Source organism: Gymnoscopelus microlampas, assembly GCF_963454915.1.
Source record: "Gymnoscopelus microlampas genome assembly, chromosome: 5".
In the NCBI taxonomy this organism is placed as follows: Eukaryota; Metazoa; Chordata; class Actinopteri; order Myctophiformes; family Myctophidae; genus Gymnoscopelus; species Gymnoscopelus microlampas.
The window spans coordinates 1463527-1486217 of record NC_139942.1 but is presented as its reverse complement, the minus strand read 5'-3'; the positions used below and the strand labels follow the sequence as shown (position 1 = coordinate 1486217).

General features: G+C 40.8%; 1 protein-coding gene across 1 annotated transcript; it reads left to right on the top strand.

The window, feature by feature from the left end:
* Positions 1 to 1487: 1487 nt before the first annotated feature.
* On the top strand, positions 1488 to 11749 carry LOC311046005 (extracellular calcium-sensing receptor-like; the record flags this gene model as incomplete). Its single annotated transcript, XM_084058076.1, has 7 exons — positions 1488 to 1729; positions 2328 to 2463; positions 7216 to 7485; positions 9223 to 9441; positions 9915 to 10142; positions 10623 to 10746; positions 10836 to 11749. 7 exons carry the CDS (start codon positions 1488 to 1490, stop codon positions 11747 to 11749), a joined length of 2133 nt encoding a protein of 710 aa, XP_083914202.1.
* Positions 11750 to 22691: the final 10942 nt, after the last annotated feature.

Below are 22691 nucleotides of genomic sequence, written 5' to 3'. Positions count from 1 at the left end.
ATGTATTTCACTACATACAGTGGGTAAATAGTTGCCAATTTTATATTACTAGAGAACTAGACCATACCCGATGAAGTGTGCAGGCGAAAGTAGTTGCAAACGTGGGGTTATTGCACGTCCTGTCGCGCATCCTCCCCCCGCGTTAAAGGGTCTACACCATGAATTTTAACTTTTTCTTCATTTTTGTGTGTTTTTGGTCTCCCCCACCTCTCTTCTGTTCCAACAAATACCCGACTTCGAGCATGCAGGCTTTCATAGGCTATCTGTGGTTTTTATGTAAATTGGTCTGAAAACAGTCTGTCAGATGTGTTCCCCCTGCCTACGTCACGTCTGGGAACAATTCCTCCCGTTTTTCAGTTCTAACAAAAAAAAAATATATATATATATATATATATATATTTTTTTTTTTCCTTTTTTTTTTATATTACTTTTTCCACACAGAACCAGGATATAGCATGCATACAAACTGGCTCAATAGCGCCCCGTGCCAAACAGGACAATGTGGTATTGCAGGTGAAAGTGCTTTATAAGCCAGAGAGAAGTTAGTTGGAATGAGTATATCTGAGGCTTGATTTAGGCTCAAACCTTTTGAAAATTATTATTATCATTTTTTAAATTCATGGTGTAGCTCCTTTAATATCCTCACAAAAAACATGTAGTAATCCTGGTTGCTATACCGCCTCCCCCATGACAGCTGGGGCGCCTGATGGAGGGGAAGGGAACTGGTTGGAATAACGTGTTCCTTCCACACGCTACGTCCAACCAGGGAAACTCCCCCCTGTCAGGTGACAAGAAGGTCAGTTGGCTCTCATGCATTGAAGGAAGCATGAGCTCGGCCCTGTGGGGGACTGGTGTAGCGCTGGTGTAGGGCTGGTGTAGCACCCATGATCACTTAGGAAATTGGCATGGGTGAAAAAAATGGGTTACAAAAATTGCGGGGGAAAAAAAAAAAGAGGTTTGTGGAATTATAGGAAGATTAACAGTTGACTCTATCTGGTGCAGTGGCGTAGCCAGAACGCTAGCATAGGCTGTGCCTAGGCTGGGCCGAGGCAGGATCTAGGCAGGAGCGGGAGGGCATAATTTTCGCGCCCAGAATTTTCGTTTTCTTTTTTCGGGTTTTGTTACTTTTTTGCAGGTTTGTTACTGATTTCGGATACCTATACATTGTTATCAAAATGGCTGAATATGATATAAAAACATTTTAAAAATAATTGTATTTTATTTATTTATTTATTTATTTTTTGGGGGTGGGCACAAAAACCCACCCATGGCTACACCCCTGCTCTGGTGAGTGTCATTATAGGACAACCACAACATTATTTTTGATAATAAGAAATGTTAAGCCCTGCCTCTTAAAGCCTCTGCCCAGATGGGTGCTGTGAAAGATTACGTAGTGGCATAAGGTGGCACAGTACTGTGTATAAAATGTAACAACTGGACCATTGCATTTAGAAAGGGGGGAGGGGGTTAGAAAGAGGAGGACAGTCATGAAGGCTTCTATAGACACCCACCTGCTTGCATACATGCACTTGACCTTGTTACTGTTCTCTTCCTTCTCTGCTTTGTCTTCCTCACCTTCCTCTTCGTGTGAGTTACAGGCACAGTTTAATCTCAGCAGAATGTACAAAGCTGGTGACTTTGTTCTGGGGGGCTTGTTTCTGATCCACTTCTCCTCTGTGTTCCCTGAGCTGTCTTTCACCTCCAAGCAACAGGAGCCCACTTGCTATGGGTGAGTATCAAAATAGCCAGTGGTGTAAAGAAACTAAGTATGTTTACTCAAGTACTGTACTTAAGTACAATTATGAGGTATTTTTACTTTACTGGAGTATTTCCAATTTTCTGTTATTTTTCTTCTACTCCACTACATCTCAGAGGCAAATATTGCACTTTTACTCCACTACAATTATTGGAAAACTTTCGTTACTAGTTACTTTGTAGATTTTGATTATATTTATAAAACATACATTAACCACTTCAGCCCTATATACATTTTTGTCATTTGAAAATATCTACAAGCTCACAATGCATTGTGAGCTTGTAGATCTGCTATTTTCAAAAGATTTTTTTATACATTTGAAAACTTGTGAAATGGGACATTCTGCATAATGAGTACTTTTACTTTTGAACTTTACGTACATTTTGTTACCAAAACGTTTGTACATTTACACAAGTACATTTTTAATGCCGAACATGGTACGATTGCCGGACAAGTAACATGTTTTGATATAGTAACACGGGATTAGTTGATGCTGTATATTTCTACAAAGATAAATATTCAGGGTTTCAGTGACATGTTGTGTGTTAAGATTTGACATTAGGGGGTTCAGGTGTGCCCAGACCATGGCGTTTGCCATTAGTGAGATCAACAGGAACCCCAGCCTGCTGCCCAATGTGACCCTGGGATATAGTATCTATGACAACTGCCTCACGCTTGGAGTTGCATTCCGTGCGGCATTGTCATTGGTCAGTGGGAGAGATGAGCGGTTTCAGTTGCAGGGGAGCTGTGTCGGGTCTCCTCCAGTGCTCGGAGTTGTGGGTGACGCTACGTCAGAAAATTCTATCGCTATCTCTAGAATATTAGGTTTGTATAGAGTGCCCATGGTAAGTTTCCTCCCTGAATCCTCTTTTACCACGACTTATTGTATACACATTTGGTTGCTATTTGGTTGTTTAACAATCGAAATATGATAAATAATGTATTTGGTCTTTTACAGCATGAAAGACACAGAACATATAAACTTAAAGGCAGAGCATGTGAGCAGAGAGGGCAGATTGTAAAGCAGGTTTTCAAAAGGTTTAACTTTGAGTGCAATGGGGAGTCAAGTATTTGGTCAGATACAGAATGTATCAATCACTGTGCTCTATTACATAGCATAGTTATAACAATGTTATCAAATAAACTGCATGTGAGCATACTAGACTCATGTCCCCATGGTCTAGTAGGATCCCGCAGATTCCCGCGAATAATTCTTAATCGATTTCTGTCATTCAAATGTCTCTGTAATCCTTAAAAGGAGTGCTTGTTAATCCCTTGTGCCAGTTATGTTTCTATATCTATACTATCGGTGTCAGTGTGAGAGAGAGAGAGAGAGAGAGAGAGAGAGAGAGAGAGAGAGAGAGAGAGAGAGAGAGAGAGAGAGAGAGGGCGGGGGGGGGGGGGGGGGGGGGTACCCTGGTGATCCCCCAGCAGGATATATTATCTGCCTGCCTTGTTAAAAGGTCAATGCATGTCTCTTAGTAAAATGTGCAGCCTAATAATTAATTAGGGGTTAGAACTTGATGTTTTGTGACAGTATTGCTGCATTTTGGGGGTCCTTGACATGAAAAAGTTAGGATTTATAAGACATTTGTAGAATCAGCCTCAGGTCTTAATGGGTTAAAAAAAGAAACATTTAGTATATTACAGAACAGATGTTTTCTGCCCTTTTCAGATAAGTTACTGGGCCACCTGCTCCTGTCTAAGTGACCGGAATCAGTTCCCATCCTTCTTTAGAACAATCCCAAGTAATGTCTTCCAGGTGAACTGCTGCACACTGCACACAACAATGAACTACTTGTCGGTATCAAGTAGTTCATGTTCCACACACTTGACAAATACCTCCCTCTAGTGAGTGTAACTGATCTTGCATATCACCTCTCTTTTGCTGCTGGAGCCGAATGTCTTTATTGACAGCATCAAAAGAGAATCATTAGACACTTAGACTTGTGTAAAGGGGATTAATGGATTTACTTGAACAGTGTGGAAGAAGTACTTAGTTGTTGTTGTTGATGATGATGATGTTCATTATTAAGGTTTCGAGGCCTATCAGGCTTCGAAGCCTTATTGTAACTGTAGGCGTTCTTCCGCCGTTTTTTCAGTTCTGGCCCAACCGTGCATACGCTTTTTACGAAACTCGGCAATATGGTAGAGGGCTATGCCAAACGGCGAAGACCCGAAACTCACAACCATCGGCCAAAGGGTGGCGCTGTAGCACTCAATTGAAATATGCAAACTTTGAATAGGTACAACTCATGCCCTGTTTGACCTACAGCCATGAAACGTTGATGCACACATGCGTCTCCTCATGCCTAACAACTTTCACTGTTTGACTTTTGACCTCTGACCTTTAGATCTCCCACCATTTCGAATTCTATGAAAAGCAGTAAAAAGCAGTAAAAATCTTACTCCTCCTGGGATTTTTGAGCAATCTGTACGAAACTGTCTACGCATGAACTTTGGACCAATGCCGACAGACGTGAGCAAGTGGATTTTCCATAAGTGAAAACGTTAAGCTTTTATAAGCCAATGAAAATTGCGGTTTTATGAAAATTATTCATCTGCCCCTAACACATACATGCAGACTCACATTTGTTTGACACTTTGCAATATTGTAGAGGGTCATTCCAAGTATCACTGAAACCAATCTTACTCCAATTGGTCAAAGGGGGGCGCTATAGCAATCGCCCTTTTGTTTTGTTTTGTTGGATTCTCCTTTCTCACTGTCTAAGGCTGTGGATTCAATAGCTCGACCAGTAGAGTGTGAGCCTCATGTGCCGAAGGTCCCTGGTTCGAATCCCATTCATTACAGTTTACATTTAATTTGCATTGTACAAAACATGACCCTGTTAATTCAGACATGTGCAATGTTTAAACAATAACATGAAATGCTTTTTTGAGAGTAGTTGTTTTTTATGTATGACATACTTTCTTGTGAAAATAGCCGATCTACAATCTCACAACTTTTCAGATAGCAACGCGTTGTGAGCTTGTAGATCGACTATTTTCACTAGTTTCCATTCCGAAATATATTGAGCAGTTTGAAAAACATTTAAACCAAGGATTTCTGAGCAATTTGCGTGAAACTGTGTCAAATAAATGTGTGAGGACCTTTTTCACGGGTTCAGGTATGTTGGTCCAATAGCTTCATCGTTTAATCATCTGCCTTGAAACCACAGGGTTGCCGGTTAGAATCCCACCTCATGTAGACTTCATTATAATTGCATTGCACACAACATGACTGTATCAATGAATGCATGTGCAATTGTTAAAGAGAACGTGAAATGCTTACTTGAAAGTAGTTATTTTCAATGTATGACGTACTTCATTCGCCCTTTTGTTTTGTTTTGTTGGACTCTCCTTTCTCACTGTCTGAGGCTGTGGATTCAATAGCTCGATTAGTAAAGTGTGAGCCTCATGTGCCGAAGGTCCCTGGTTCAAATCCCACTCATTACAGTTTACATTTAAATTGCATTGTACAAAACATGACCCTGTTAATTCAGACATGTGCAACTTTTAAACAATAACATGAAATGCTTTTTTGAGACTAGTTGTTTTGTATGTACAACATACTTTCTTGTGAAAATAGCCAATCTACAATCTCACAACTTTTCATGTAGCAACACATTGTCAGCTTGTAGATCAACTATTTTCACTAGTTTCCATTCCAAGAACACAAAACAAAACTTTATTGCTACCTATTTGTCAATCAGTAATCTTAGAGTAGTTAGCAAAACAGAGGCTTGGTTCATAACGGACTGAAAAACCTATAGATATCAACAGACACCATCAGGGAGGCCATATTTCTAGCTCAATAAGAAGAGAGGCAGCCTGTGAATCCTTAGGTCGCTGGTTTGATCCCTGTCCCCAACAATGCATTGAGGTGATCATCATTTGGAATTCTTAGTTTGTTACAAACATACTCCTGGTAGCCTGTCTGTCTGTCTGCCTCTCTTTCTGTCTGTCTGCCTCTCTCTCACTCTGTCACTGTCTGTCTGTCTGTTTGTCTGTCTGTCTGCCTCTCTCTCTCTGTGTCTGTATGTCTCTCTCTCACTCTGTCACTGTCTGTCTGTCTGTCTGTCTGTCTGTCTGTCTGTCTGCCTCTCTCTCACTCTGTCAATGTCTGTCTGTCTGTCTGTCTGTCTGTCTGACTGCCTCTCTCTCACTCTGTCACTGTCTGTCTGTCTGTCTGCCTCTCTCTCACTCTGTCACTGTCTGTCTGTCTGTCTGTCTGTCTGCCTCTCTCTCTCACTCTGTCACTGTCTGTCTGTCTGTCTGTCTCTCTCTCACACTGTCTGTCTGTCTGTCTGTCTGTCTGTCTGTCTCTGTCTCACACTGTCTGTCTGTCTGTCTGTCTGTCTGCCTCTCTCTCACACTGTCTGTCTCTGTCTCTCTCTGTCTCTCTGTCTGTCTCTCTCTCTCTCTCTCTCTCTCTCTCTCTCTCTCTCTCTCTCTCTCTCTCTCTCTCTCTCTCTCTCTCTCTCTCTCTCGCTCTCTCTCTCTGGCCTATTCTCGAAACCGCTTATTGCTGCTTATATTGCTATTGCAGCTATATTGAATTATTATTACTCATCCGTACCCGTGGGGGGATATGCGCACATGATCTGGCAACCCGGGAGACAGTTCTATGTATTTTATGTTTAATTTTATATGTATATTTATTTTACAAACGAGGGGCCAAATGCATATAATTTGTATTTCTTAATTACAGTACATTTAAGGCCCAATATTTCTACAAATGCTACAAATTGCTACAACACCTGCATATCTACTCATCTTGGGGCAAAACAACAACTTGAAGGATACATTTAGGTCTGATAATGATATACCACGCATGTTATAATCATGTATACTTTGGTAACCGTCTTCCATGCCGACATCTCGCCACTCTGACTAGTGGCTTCCGCGTGCGGTTAGGGTTAGGGTGAGGGTTAGGTATAGGGTTCGTTAACGTCGGAAAGGCGACATGTCGGAAAGCCGCCATGTAACCGTATACTTTACATTATTCCACACCATTTTCTTTATTGTACCTCATTGTTTTTACATTGTTATGCGGCATTACTAATAGCATATTTCGCAAAAAAAACATCACAAAAGAAAAAGTACACAGGAGCCGAGATACATGATTTGTAAGTAATAAATTAACCAGGAAGTGAATGGAGCAGTAAATCTTCGGATCGCGTTATCTCTGGTTCTGTTATCTCTGTTTTTTTTATTTAAAATCTCATCTTTCTCGTCCATGGCAGGCTGCGCCATAGCAGAATATGACGAGAAATCTCGTCCATGGCAGTCAATGAGCTAACACGCACAAAAATTTTCATAAATAGCAGATCTATAAGCTCACAACGTGTTAGGCTATTCACATAGGCTATTCACACACATTGGTGGAAAGAAAGTAAAGAAGATTGACAAGCTCACAACGCATGAAGTGATTATCCCTCTGTTCTTTATTCAATCAGATGGAAGCTATGCTCCAGATAATGAGGCGGTTTGAGTGGACTTGGGTTGGAGTGGTGTTTATTGATGACGACTATGGCCGCGATGCTGCCCAACTCTTCCAGTCTGAGCTGACCCAGTCTGGTCTGGCTTGTCTGGCTTATTTGGAGCCTCTGCCTTGGGACCACGACCCAGCTGAGCTTCAGAGGATTGTCACTGCGATGAAGAGGTCCACAGCTCGTGTGGTCATTGCATATGCATATGGGAGCTATATAGTTGATCTGATGGAGGAGGTTTGTGTTATGATGCATGCAGTGGTGGAAAGTAACTAAGTTAATTGACTTACGGTAGGTATTTGAGGTATTTGTACTTTGCTTGAGTATTTCCAATTTCCAATACTTTTACTTCTACTCCACTACAATTTGGATCCAAACATTGTACTTTTACTCTACTGATTGATTGAATATTTTATTAGGCAAAAAATGTAAACAGCACAATTTATAATACTTTGTCTAAAAGGTCCGTCCAAAAAAGTCCTTGCGGTCTTGTTTCCGTTGGGGAAACTACATTTCCACTACATTTATTTGAAAACTTTAGTTACTAGTTACTTTGTAGACATTGATTATAATTACAAAACATACATTTACTTCAGCCCTATATACATTTCGGCCATTTGAAAATAGCCGATCTAAAAGCTCACAATGCGTCGCGTTAGATTTTCAAAAGATTTTTATACATTTGAAAACTTGAAATGGGACATTCTGCATAATGAGTAGGCCTACTTTTACTTTTGGTACTTTAAGTACATTTTGATGCCAATTCTTTTGTAATTTTATTCAAGTACATTTTGAATTCCGGACTTTTACTTGTAACAGAGTATTTCCATATTTCATATATCATCATAGTGTACTTTTACTTAAAACAATGTGAGTACTTTTTCCGCCACTGGATGCATGTTAATTTAGAGATTCATAACTATACGAAATCAGAAAGTAGTTATATTGAATTGAAGATCTCCCTCCATATATGAACGTAAGTTGGAAACCAGTAGAGGTTGGAAAGTTGGAAACCAGTAGTGGCATTTCGTTTCCCTGGAGGGAAACGAAATGCCCTCCGGCCGCCGGTATAAAACACGCCTTCGGGGCCTGGGCGACGATTAGTGGTGATCGGTGTTCGGCCCTTCAGCCTCCCGTTCGCTAGAGGTGTGCATTGGCACTGCCCTCACGATTTAATTCGATTACGATTCACCAGGTAACGATTCGATTCGATTATGATTAACCTTGTAATAATTTGATTCGATTCGACGATGCATCACACTTTTTTATATTACTGCACAACATGGCAATTTTTTCATCAGTCAATACAAGCAGTCAGATATACTGAACAACATATAAATCTGGCTGCTGCTCTCTGCAATAAGTAATATGAAAAAAAATATTCAAGAAAATACAAATAATAATAATAATTGTTGATTATTGACATTTGTGAATCGATTCATAATTGTCCATGTCCGCATCGTGATTAATCTATGAATCGATTTGTTTTGACACCACTACCGTTCGCTGTCATTATTGTTTCTTTTTTTTGGGCCGCCCCCCCGGCCTGCGGCGGCTGTCCCACTTGTACTGGTTTCCCACGTGTACTGTAACATATATAATCAACAGGTGGTAAAGCAGAATGTGACAGGTCTGCAATGGATCGCCGGTTTGGGCTGGATAAGAGAGCCTAATCTCTACTCGCCTCGCTACATGCCATACCTGAGAGGCACCCTGGGTGGTGTCATCCGCCATGGAGAGATACCAGGTCTCAAGGACTTCTTGTCAAAAACACGTCCCGACAATGATCCTGACAGCAGCCATCAAAATACCATAGTCTGTCTTGTGTTGAATTTTGTATTGAAGCTGCAATTTCAAAGTGGTGAATGCATACAAAGTGATTAATATTCACACGGTAATATATCTATGTTTCTGTAGGTTAGGCAGTTTTGGGAGCACACATTGCAGTGTAGATTTGCACCCCTTCCGTCACAGTGGGTGGATGCTGGAGGAAGGGTGTGTACTGGACAAGAGGACCTTGGAACGGCAGAAAATACATTTTTGGATGTGTCTGAACTCAGGATAGAGTATTGTGTGTACAAGGCTGTGTATGCTTTGGCCCATGCCCTACATGACATGTTGCAATGTGTGTCAGGAAGAGGACCTTTCATTGGGCACAGCTGTGCCAGGTTGCAGACAATACAGCCATGGCAGGTGTAATATGAAGTCACGGTTTACTTGTTAATGTTTCGGAGTCTCATGACATTGGTAAAACTTGACATACTGTAGTATGTATGTAGCAGTAGTAGGATGAAACCAAAAATAAACATGTTTGGAGCAGTAGCATAGTTTTATTCAGAATGATGCATGCTGGGACAGAAGAGTGTGTTTTTCATTTTGAAGAAAGTCAATGCCCCACTTTTTCATAATGGCCAAATGATTTAAGGCCCCTTTCATAGACTTGGAAGAGGTCATTGGCCAAATGATTTAATGCCCCTTTCATGGACCTGGAAGAGGTCATTTGTCATTTCAGTTTGCCAGTGCAGTTTTTTTGGGTGTTATCTTTCCATGCATCTATATTGAGCTCAAGTACTCAAGAAAATACAGCAACAGTCCATCTCAGTGCAACTACTGTGCATATTGTATGAAGTATACTCGATCTTCATCATTTTACTCACAATTTCTAGCTCATGCATTACCTGGAAAAGGTCAACTTCACCTCATCATTTGGTGATCATGTGTCATTTGATGAGAATGGTGATGCTTTACCCATCTTTGACGTCATGAACTGGGCGTGGCTCCCTGATGGAAGTGTAAAGGTTCAGAATGTAGGTGTGGTCAAGAAGTCAGCCTCCGCTGGTGTAGAACTCATCCTTGATGAAGACAGAATCTTCTGGAGCTTTGAATATACAAAGGTCTCTTTGGCTTTCTAAAATGGCTAATGTCAAGCTCATGATGTGAAGGTAATAGGCTCTATGCACAGCAGCCATATTGGGAATGGATTGGGCCCCTTCCTACTTCCTTCACAGGTGTTAGCAATGATACTAATTAAGGATCTGTTCCATTTAGTGTGGCACAGTCTTATTTTCAAGGACCCCCATAACTCTGAGAGTGTACAAATGGAACCAAATGGACCCTTTATGGACCCAAAAGGGTCCATTTGGTTCCATTTGTACACTTTCAGAGTTACACACCCACCATAAGGGGCCAAATGGAGTGTTTCTAGTGAGCCAACATGCACAATATCACCACCCTGACCAGAATGGAACAGAGCCTTCATTAGTAAGTAGTAACACCTGTGAAGGAAGTAAGAAGAGGCCCAATTTCTTTCCAATATGGCTGCTGTGCATAGAGCCTATTTAGGTTGGACTGAGATTGAGTAATTTCTTCTGTAGCCTCCCCGGTCAGTGTGCAGTGAGAGTTGTTCCCCTGGAACACGTGTGGCCAGAAGGAAAGGAGAACCTGTCTGCTGCTTTGACTGCATTGCTTGCTCTGAGGGAGAGATCAGCAATAAGACTGGTAGGTATACATTGCGTAGCTATGTACAGTAGGTTATCTTTAGAATGATACTGTACTGTCTGTCTCTTTATTATTGTCCTCGTTGGTAGACTCTACAGAGTGCACCAGCTGTCCAGAGGACTTCTGGTCCAGTCCCCGGCGTGACAACTGTGTCCCTAAGAGCGTGGAGTTCCTGTCCTACCACGAGGCCCTGGGTATCTCCTTGACAATCATCTCATTGCTAGGCACACTTATCTGTGCCATTGTCCTGGGAATCTTCGTCTATCATCGAGACACGCCTATGGTACGCGCCAACAACTCAGAACTCAGCTTCCAACTTTTGCTGTCACTCAAATTGTGTTTCATGTGTTCACTTCTGTTCATTGGCCGTCCCAGGCTCTGGACTTGTCAGCTGAGGCATGCAGTATTTGGGATCAGCTTTGTGCTGTGTGTCTCGTGTATCCTGGTAAAAACTATGGTGGTGCTGGCTGTGTTCAAGGCCTCCAAGCCTGGGGGTGCAGACATTATGAAGTGGTTTGGTTCTATGCAGCAGAGAGGAACAGTTCTGGCTCTTACTTCCATCCAGGCAATAATCTGCATAGCCTGGCTTGTGTCTGCCTCACCAGCTCCTTATAAAAACACACAATACCACAGTGATAAGATAGTCTATGAGTGTGATGTGGGATCAACAGTTGGTTTTGCAGTGTTACTAGGTTATATTGGTTTACTGGCACTCCTCAGCTTCGTCCTAGCATTCATGGCAAGGAATCTGCCAGACAACTTCAATGAAGCCAAGTTAATCACTTTCAGCATGTTGATCTTCTGTGCTGTGTGGATAGCCTTCATACCAGCATATATCAGCTCTCCTGGCAAATATGCAGATGTAGTGGAGGTATTTGCTATTTTAGCATCTAGTTTTGGTCTTTTGGTGGCACTGTTTGGACCAAAGTGCTATATAATGCTTTTAAAACCTGAGAGAAACACTAAGAAGTCCATCATGGGTCGCGGTGCCACCAAGACATAGAAGCAGAAATTCAATGATAATGCATTTTCTGGGTATGTTATAGCAATAATATATAGATATATTATAGCAATAATATATAGATATATTTGATTGATTATAACCTAGTAATAGATTTAGTTTTCTACCAGATTAAATGACAAGCATTAATCCGATCAGAGTTGCAAACATCTATTATCTATCGCAAAGAAAAGTTGGCGAAAGGTTGGTTACCCTCCCTTAAAAGTTTGGCTATACAGTATATATTGTGCTCGCCATGATTTTTACGTATGCCAAGGGAGGGACAATGATGTTTGGCATTTCATTCACGTTAACGCACCAAATAAAACATAAAATAAAGATTGTTCATGAGTCTTTGAGCTTGAGTCTGAGTGGAGTCTGACGTATATAAGAACAAGTCTGAAGTCGAGTCTGAAGTCGTTGTATGTGCGAGTGTGAATCTCAAACTCAAGTCACTGTCTCTGCCTTGGGCCCATTATGACAAATCCCAGAATCTATCACATAATACTATAAGAGAAGTAGGAATGTGTGCTGGTTAAAGTAGGGAGCGAACCATATCAACGGGCCTCTCAGCCTCTGCCAGAAAAATTGTGGATATTACACCTGCCCTGGCAGGTGTGACATCTATGATGTTATTGTAATATTAGGATGAATGATACAGTAGAAATTGTCATAACTCCATCACGGGTCCGCCACAGCTTAACACATTGGCTGCCAAAGACGGACATGTCCGTCTTTTAAAATACACCCGTTTACCACCATTACACCAAAGAGGAACATGTCCGTCTTAAAAAAAAACATAATAATAATAATAATAAATATAGCTGCAAGCAGCGATAATACGGGGCCAGTGAATAGAGAGAGAGAGAGACATGGAAACGGAATAGATTGAAGAGAGAGAGAGTGACATGGAAACAATAGATTGATGAGAGAGAGAGATGGAAACATAATGGTTTGATTGGACATCTCAACCTACTGACATTAACAGGATTCGAACTCTCAACCTTCAGACTAATAGGCTGCAACACTACCTATAGTGCTATAGCTTTGTCCAGACTGATATTGTCTGTTGAAGATCATAAACTCTTGCTTTCTTTCATGAACCAAGCCCCTGTTTCACTAACACTAAGATCACTCGTTCACAAACCATTTACCAATGAAGAAATTGTACATCTCCTCAGAACCAAAACTAGTGAAAGTAGCCGATCTACAAGCTCACAAACCATGAAAAGTTGTGAGATTGTAGATCAGCTATTTTCAGAATGAAGTATGTCATACGTTGAAAAAACGTACTCTCAAATAAGCATTTCAGGTTATCTTTGCACATGTATTCATTGATACAGTCATGTCGTTTGCAATTCAACTTAAATTAAGTCTGCATCAAGTGAGGCTTGAACTGTCGACCTTGAGATTGTGAGGCATTCATTTAAGGGAGACGCCATTGGCCCAACAGACAAGTAACTGTGAAAAAGGAGATCACACAGATGATACAGTTTCACGCAAATAGCTGAAAAATCCTGGGTTTAAGTGTTTTTCAAACTGCTCAAAATTGCGGACAATCTAAGGGCGGAGCTTACTGGTCAAAGCGATAGATGTGTTCCTCATGAGTCAAGGCACAAGTGTAAGCAAGTTTCACGACTTTCGGCCAAACGAGGCATGACTTTTGCCTGTTTAAAGTTTGCATTTTCAAAAAATTGCTATAGCGCCCCCCTTTGGCCAATTGGAGTGAGATTGGTTTCAGTGATATTTGGAATGACTCTCTACATTACTGCAACGTTTCAAAGAAATGTGAGTCTTGCATGTATGTGTTAGGGGCAGATGAATAATTTTCATAAAACTGCAATAGTTAAAATCTATTTCCTCCTGGGATTTTTGACTAATCTGCACAAAACATTTTACACATGAACTTAGGACCTTTGCCGACAAAACAAAAGCGGCGGATTTTCCATAAGTGAAAAAATGCAGAAGTTAGGAGCCAATGACTGTTTTTCATATAATTCAAAATGGTGGGAGATCTAAAGGTCAGAGGTCAAAAGTCAGACCACGAAAGTTGTCGGGCATGAAGAGACGCATGTGTGTATCGAAGTTTCATGGTTGTAGGTCAAACAGGGCATGAGTTGTACCTGTTCAAAGTTGGCACTTTCAATTGAGTGCTATAGCGCCACCCTTTGACGAATGAGTGTGAGAATTATTTCTTGGTAGTTTTTCATGAGCATCTACCATATGGCCGAGTTTCGTAAAAAGCGTATGCACGGTTAAGCCAGAACTGGCAAAAACAAGTATTTTTCAAACTGCTCAAAATTGCGGAAAATCTAAGGGCGGAGCTTAATGGTCAAATCGATACGTGTGTTCCTCATGAGTCAAGGCACATGTGTAAGCAAGTTTCACGACTTTCGGCCAAACGAGGCATGACTTATGCCTGTTTAAAGTCTGCCTTTTCAAAAAAATTGCTATAGCGCCCCCTTTTGGCCAATTGGAGTAAGATTGGTTTCAGTGATATTTGGAATGACCCTGTACATTTCTGCAAAGTTTCAAAGAAATGTGAGTCTGCATGTATGTTTTAGGCACAGATGAATAATTTTCTTTAAACTGTAATAGTTAAAATCTATCTCCTCCTGGGATTTTTGAGCAATCTGCACAAAACGTTTAGCACTTGAACCTTGGACCACTGCCTACAAAAACTTCCAACGGATTTTCCATAAGTGAAAAAATGCAGAAGTTAGGAGCCAATGACTGTTTTTCATATAATTCAAAATGGTGGGAGATCTAAAGGTCAGAGGTCAAAAGTCAGAGGGTGAAAGTTGTTCAGCATGAGGAGACGCATATGTGTATCCAAGTTTCATGGCTGTAGGTCAAACAGGGCATGAGTTGTACCTTGTCAAAGTTGGCATTTTCAATTGAGTGCTATAGCGCCACCTTTGGACGAATTATTTTTTGATCGTTTTTCATGACCATCTACCATATGGCCGAGTTTCATAAAAAGCGACAGCGCGGTTCAGCCAGAACTGCGAAAAGTGGCAGAAGAAGAAGTGACAGAATACTGCCAATAACAATACGTGTCCAGAGCAGAGCTCTGGCCCCGTAATAACTAGAAAAAGTGCTCCTCGGAGCACAGGTCTCCGCCAGGTCAGGTAGGTTATTGTGGCCTCCTGGTGGCGCTATAATAGGCCAATGTGAAAAGGGTGCCATTTCTTCTTAGGCCTTGCACGGCAATCGGACACTGCATTCATGATTTGAGGTATTTTGTTCAAAAAATTTGTTTTGCTTAATTAGAGCTGCTGGTGGCGCTATAACAGGCCAATGTTAAAAGGGTGACATTTGCTCCTCAACATAGTGAGAATGTGCGTGCAAAGTTTGACCGCAATCGGATGCTGCTTTCATGATTTGCAGCATTTTGTTCAAAACAAGCCACTACTGCAAACTTTAGATGTCAATCTTAGCCAATCAGTATGGAATATGAAAAATCAAACTCATCCGTCTTGATCACATGACTATAGAGATCATGTGTACCGATGTGTGTGAAATTTGGATAAAATCGGAAGGAGTAATATAAAAAAAAATGTTTTACATAAGTCGGCCTCCTGGGGGCGCTATAAAAGGCAAATGTGAAAAATGCAGGGCAAAGGTTTTTCCTTGACCTCTAGGGAGTGCGCTTACAAAGTTTTACACAGTTCGGTGCAGTTATAGGTAAAAACACGAATCGGCCTGTTATAGCGCCACCATGAGGCTGATTTGAAAATGTTCAAGTGCCATTTCTTCCTGGGCATAGTGGAAATATGCGTGGAAATTGTCAAGGAAATTTCATGCTGTGTTCATGATTTGAGGCATTTTGTTCAAAAAGGAGCACTCCTGCAAACTTTAGATGTCAATCTTAGCCAATCAGGATGGAATATGAAAAATCAAACAGATCAGTCTTGATCACATGACTATAGAGATCATGTGTACCGATTTGCGTGAAATTTGGATCAAATGTGAAGGCTTAATATCAAAAAATGTGTTACATAAGTCGGCCTCCTGGTGGCGCTGTAAAAGGCAAATGTGAAAAATGCAGGGCAAATGTTTTTCCTTGACCTCTAGAGAGTGTGCATACAAAGTTTTATACAGATCGGGACAGTTATAGGTAAAAACACGAATTGGCCTGTTATAGCGCCACCATGAGGCTGATTTGAACATTTTCAAATGGCATTTCTTCCTCGGCCTAATGGGAATGTGTGTGCAAAATTTCACATAAATTGCATGCTGTGTTCATGATTTGAGGCATTGTGTTCGAAACGGAGCACTCCTGCAAACTTTGGAAGCCAATTTTTGCCAATCAGGATGGAATATGAAAAATCTGAAATGAGCCGTTTCTTTTAATGACTATAGAGATACTGTGTACCGATTTGCGGGATTTTTGGCCAAAATCTGTAGGAGTACTGTCCAAAAATGTGTTTTGCACAAATCGGCCTCCTGGTGGTGCTATAAAAGGCCCATGAAAAACATTTGGGGCAGAGGTTCTGCTCTGGCATCCAGGGAGTGTGTGTGCACAGTTTCGCTGCGAGCAAGCCAACGGTGCCAGAGATTAGCTGTACACAGACAAGACAGAATGACACACACACACACACACACGGACGGACGGACGGACGGACGGACAGGGGGTAAAACATACTCTCTCGCCATGCCTTTCGGCCTGGCGGAGACAATAATAACTAGAAAAAGTGCTCCTCGGAGCACAAGTCTCCGCCAGGTCAGGTAGGTTATTATGGCCTCCTGGTGGCGCTATAATAGGCCAATGTGAAAAGGATGCCATTTATTCCTAGGCCTTGCACGGCAATCGGACACTGCATGCATGATTTGAGGCATTTTGTTCTAAAAATGTGTTTTGCTAAATTTGACCTGCTGGTGGCACTATAACAGGCCAATGTTAAAAGGGTGGCATTTGTTCCTCAACATAGTGTGAATGTGCGTTCAAAGTTTCACCGTAATCAGACGCTGCATTCATGACTTGCGGCATTTTGTTCAAAACGGGCCACTCCTGTAAACATTACATGTCAATGTTAGCCAATCAGGATGGCATATGAAAAATCAAACAGATCCGTCTTGATCACATGACTATACAGATCATGTGTACCGATTTGCGTGAAATTTGGATCAAATATGAAGGCTTAATATTAAAAAATGTGTTTTACATAAGTCTGCCTCCTGGTGGCGCTATAAAAGGCAAATGTGAAAAATGCAGGGCAAAGGTTTGTCCTTCGCCTCTAGAGAGTGTGCATACAAAGTTTTACACTGATCGGTGCAGTTATAGGTAAAAACACGAATCGGCCTGTTACAGCGCCACCATGAGGCTGATTTGAACATTTTCAAATGGCATTTCTTCCTCGGCCTAATGGGAATGTGTGTGCAAAATTTCACGGAAATTGCATGCTGTGTTCATGATTTGAGGCATTTTGTTCGAAACAGAGTACTCCTGCAAACTTTGAAAGACAATTTTTGCAAATCAGGATGGAATATGAAACATCTGAAATGAGCCGTTTCTTTTAATGACTATAGAGATACTGTGTACCGATTTGGGGGATTTTTGGCCAAAATTTGTAGGAGTACTGTTCAAAAATGTGTTTTGCACAAATCGGCCTCCTGGTGGCGCTATAAAAGGCCCATGTGAAACATTTGGAGCAGAGGTTCGGCTTTGGCATCCAGGGACTGTGTGTGCACAGTTTCGCTGCGATCAAGCCAACGGTGCCAGAGATTAGCTGTACACAGACAAGACAGAATGACACACACACACACGGACGGACGGACGGACAGACGGACAGGGGGTAAAACATACTCTCTCGCCATGCCTTTCGGCCTGGCGGAGACAATAATAATAATAATAATAATAATAATAATAATAATAATAATAATAATAATAATAATTTAATTTATTTCATTTCATTTCATTTCATTTCATTTCATTTCATTTCATTTCATTTCATTTTATTTTATTTTATTTTATTTTATTTTATTTTGAACCCAACATAACGTGATCCGAAGATTTACTGCTCCATTCATTTCCTGGTTAACTTATTACTTTAAAATCCTGCATCTCGGCTCCTGTGCACGTTTATGTTACTGTATGTATTTTTGGTGAAACATGCTATTTTCAACTGGCTGCAATTATGGAACGGAGTACCGTGTGTGTAATGACGGGATCACCGGTGATCACAAAAAATCGCTAAAAAACGCTGGCACTGGCTGTACTCTGTTTTAAAAGACCTCTGGCAGGGAAAAAGAGGTGGTGTAGACTTAAACCTTGAGGGTCAAACGTGCCAATAGAAAAACAGCGCTTTAGTGACATAGTAAAAACATACCCTCCCCCTCATTATCATAACATAACAGGTGTGGGCATGAGGAGGATGGACTAGGACAGGTGGGTGGTGCTAAGGTGGTGGAGGAGGTGCTAAGGTGAGAACCAGGTATACTTAATGAACTGGAGGCGTGTTCACATAAACAAATATTTTTAACAATTTCTGTACACTTTTTTGAAAAAAATCTTCCTCCCAGAATAACCATAATACCTGATGATTATGTTTTAGGGGGGGGGAACAAATAACTGAAAATCACGGCACCCCGTCTTTAAGTACTGTTTGTTTGTTGTATTGTTTTTTTAAGATGATTTTTTTGGCTTTTATGTCTTTATTGACGGGATAGTAGGCTGACAGGAAATGGGGAGAGATGGGGAGTGACAAAGGCCGTCAGGCCGGGACACAAACCTGTGACGCACTGTCAGGCTACTTTGGAGCCTACGTGCCCGAACCGCTACGCCAGCAGTCTGGGCTGTGTGTTGTATTGTTGCCTGTACAGATGTTGACTGTTAACATGGTCATGGACTACAATGGAAACAAGCCTTTGCCTTTTTTCACATCAGAATCTTGACAAATCTTCTCTTATGAGGGCCCATGGCACAAAATGCTTTCAAATATTTTATAGTTTTGTTTTTTATTATGTCGGAAACAAATGAAAACGGGGATATTTACGTGCGACCCATACAAATAAGTCTGTGATCCACAAATAGGTTCTGACCCACAGTTTGTGAAACGCTGCTTTAAAGGACACTGATTTTCAGCCTATCTTCATATCGTTGGTCCTCACTAATGCTCATAAAAATATCGTACCATGTGTTTCTACTCGGTCTGTGTCTTATAGGAGGGCTGTGGGAAGTTCAGAAACCCTGATTTAGTGTTTTCAAAACTATGTAATGAGTTGTGACAACAACAAAAAAGTTTCTGTTTTGAACATGTATGTTCTTGCTCTCTGTTTTGGATTTGGTGTTTTCCTCATTGTTTATTTTCTGTTTAGTTCTTTAGCTCTATGTTTTGTCTGCTCTGTATTCAGCGTTTAGGTCTTGTATTTCTGTTAATCTGTTCTTCCCCAGGGGCTGTATTTTATTTTGTAGTAAGTCATTGTGCTTCCTGTCTGCCCTAGTACCCGTTGCCTGTCTTGTCGCACCTTCCTGTGTTACTCACCCATTGTCTTCACCTGTGTAGTTATCCCTGTTGGTGTGTTAGCCTATCCCTGTATTGATTGTTAGTTGAGTCACCTGCGTCCTGTTAGTCCCTGTGTCTATTTAAACTCCCCTGTGTCCTCATTTGAACATGTCATGTTGGGTACTTCTAGAGAACTTCAGTTTATTGTCTACGTTCCAAGTTTTGGTGAACCTTTGTTGATAAAACTCTTGAGTTGATATCATCGGCCTCAGTCTTGACCGAAACCAACCAACGTGCTACACAACAGTAGAAAACAACAATGTACCAATACATACAATACAAAAATACATGCAGCAATTGAAAACCTATTTTAAAATGCACAGCAGAAAATAATGAGGTAGAGTCAGTGGTCATGGAGTATCAATTTAGCTGTGCTCAAAGGCCAGAGAAAATAAATATGTCTTCTATGGACTGAGAGGCTCTTAAGATTAAAGGGGCTACACCATGGATTTAAAAAGTATATATTTTATATAAATATTGGCCCTTAATACATTTTTTACAGGTTTAAGCCTAAAACAATACAAGGGGGGCACATACAAGTGTAATAAGGATTTGTTTTAGCATATCATTAGTGCAACTTTTAGTATAGTAAGTACATACTTAGTATACTATACTAGTACAACTTAAGTCTTTACAAAATAACACAATTTAATTATAAGAATTACAAATGAGTATATTAAATATACTTCTGAAAAATATTATGTTGTATATGTTTTTCGCTAGGGATAATAATGTAATTAAACTACAACTCAATTTAACTAAAAGTAAACAGTTAATTTAATACTATCCTGCAGTATATTTTTGGCAGTATACTGCTATAGTATTAAAAGTACACTAGTCCTAAATATACTTAACGTGTACTGAAAGCTGTTTAAACTGACATTGAATTTTTAGTTTATTAAAAATATAATCTAAATATCAATTAATTTTAAATATACTGTTCATGTAGTATTGCTATCTCACTGCATTCTATAGTAGTAATAGTCAAATGATTTGAAAACATGTTTTTAACATCTACACAAAGTAGGTAACATAGAATTCAATCAACAAATACTTATTTAAACATTCTATAGCTATTTAACACAACAAACTGAGTAGCAGGAACTTATGCACAACTTTGTCCATGTGGGTCATTTACATTTTACAAGGTACATAATCAAATTGTAAACTTTAACTTTGAAAACAAAAAATATCTTATGTATAAAAAGAATATGAAGAGAGTACAAAAGATAACACAAATAGAACCAAAATATAAAGGGGCCAACAAAAACAAAAGGCAGACATCTTTTAGTGGTCTGAGGCTGAAACGTAGGCACTGGGAGGGTTGATGGCCTTTGACGCCTTGTTGGACTGGTCCTCATTGTTGCATTTTCTGCGTATTGCAGCTCGGATCTCCGACACTTGTGATACGGGAAATTGCACTCTCGCAGTTTCTGTAAGAAATGAAATGAAAGACTAAGAAAGAAGCCTATGTCAGTGACCGTGTGAGGTCGCCTGAAATTACAGACGTAAAGCTGCTCCAATTGCGTAATCTAAAAGTGAAGACACACTCATAGCCACAATGCAAAATAATTTAATGATAACCAACGTTTCGACCTGGAATGGTCTTCTTCAGGAATTCTCCTGAAGAAGGACCAAGGTCAGGAACACCTCAGCACGTCTCCTGTTTTGTTAACCAAATTTTGCGTAATCTAACATATCTGTTTAAAATGTTTGTTTGTCACAACGTCTATGACATCAGGGACATCAGGGATGTCATAGACGTTGGTGAAGTTGAGAAATTGTGGGCTGTGCATGTCAATTGAGCAGGCAACACCACACAGCAGTCGAGCTACGTGCGGCGAGCCCAGGGTGGGCCTAGTGTCTATACAAGTGAGGCCACTAGACAATACATTTTTGGGATTTGGTTATGTGCACTTGCCTATTACAGCCTCAATTAAGTGAGGGTCCAGTGTGGCTTTGGATGGTTTTCCTTCAGGGCTTCTGCCGGTAAGATTGGATTTTCTCAGGACCTCTCTCCCGAACACCATCTGGCACATCTCTTGCGTGAACACTGACATCCTCGTCTTGCTCGTGTATGCAAAATGTTAGTATGCTTTGACAAAAGTTCAAATTGACAATTAACATACTTTTTGTGCTAAAAGTATACTTTTAGTATAGATTGTTTTTTTTTTTTTCACTTGGGAGTTGTGTATATTTGCCAGACCCAGAGGGTCGGCCTACATGAGGCTTTGTCTGTCCCTCTTTCGTCCCTCTTTCGTCCCTCTTTTGTCCATATGTGGGCATAAAAGGGACACTTTTCTGTCCCTCTCTCGTCCCTCTCTTGTCCATATATGGGCATAAAAGGGACACAGACAGACACATACAGAGATCTCTTTTGTCCCTCTTTCGTCCCTCTTTTGTCCCTCTTTTCTGTCCCTCTTTTCCTCTGCACACACGTCATGCGAAGTCCGGCCATTCAGATTTCAACCACTAGGGGTCTGGCAGTACCAGGTCTCCTGGTTCTAGTTTATAGACAAATGGACATCTTACTGGCAGATGTATATGTCCACCATTTTAGGGTGAAATACGCCAGTCTGTTTATTCTTCCTTTAAGCTTCTCTTCACTTTTTTTAGTATATATCTACAGTCATAAAACTCTCCATGGCACAGATGATTAAACGGTACATAACGTGACAGAATAAACCTTTTGTTAATTTGTTTTCATGTGGTCACTGCAGAACAGGTTGTAACCTGACAGCTCTCAGAATCCACTTCTGGGTCTCGGGCCTGTGCGATTCCTTGATCTGTTTGCCACCCAGTTCTAGAGTTGAAAAAGCAAAGTTTAGGTTTATGGTTTATGGCTCCCCTGTGTCCCCACAGTTCCTTGCAATGAATAAAAAATCACAGAAAATCATAATCCCCAATATACAATCTGCAGCTAATTGTCTCCGCCAGGAGACTATGTTTTCACTTTCCGTCCCCCCCCCCCCTCGGCCAAGCTAACATTGGTCAAGCCTCACGTGACACGTGACAATACGTTGAAAGAGTTTGCTCTGATTGGCTAGTGAGACGCATGACGTATCAGCGGCCTATAAATAGATGTGTCACTTTGAAAGAGTCTTAGCCTCTTTCAAAGTGAGGTAAGACAGGAGTAATCACGAAATGGCTGAGAAATGGCGGAGTAACACTTAAGACAGGATTAATCAAGTAACACTTAAGACAGGATTAATCAGGAACAGTACTGGCGGAGACCTGTGCTCCGAGGAGCACATTTTCTAGTTTACTTTGTTACCAGCAGCCACAGCAGCAGGGAAGATGAGCCCTGACCTTTTGGATGTCATCCAACGGACAAGAGGATGGATGACAGTGGTCTCCGGCTGGATTTGTGACATCTGTGACCACATACACTACTTAGTAGTTCTTCACACGTAAAGGGGACATTACATCAAATGAGG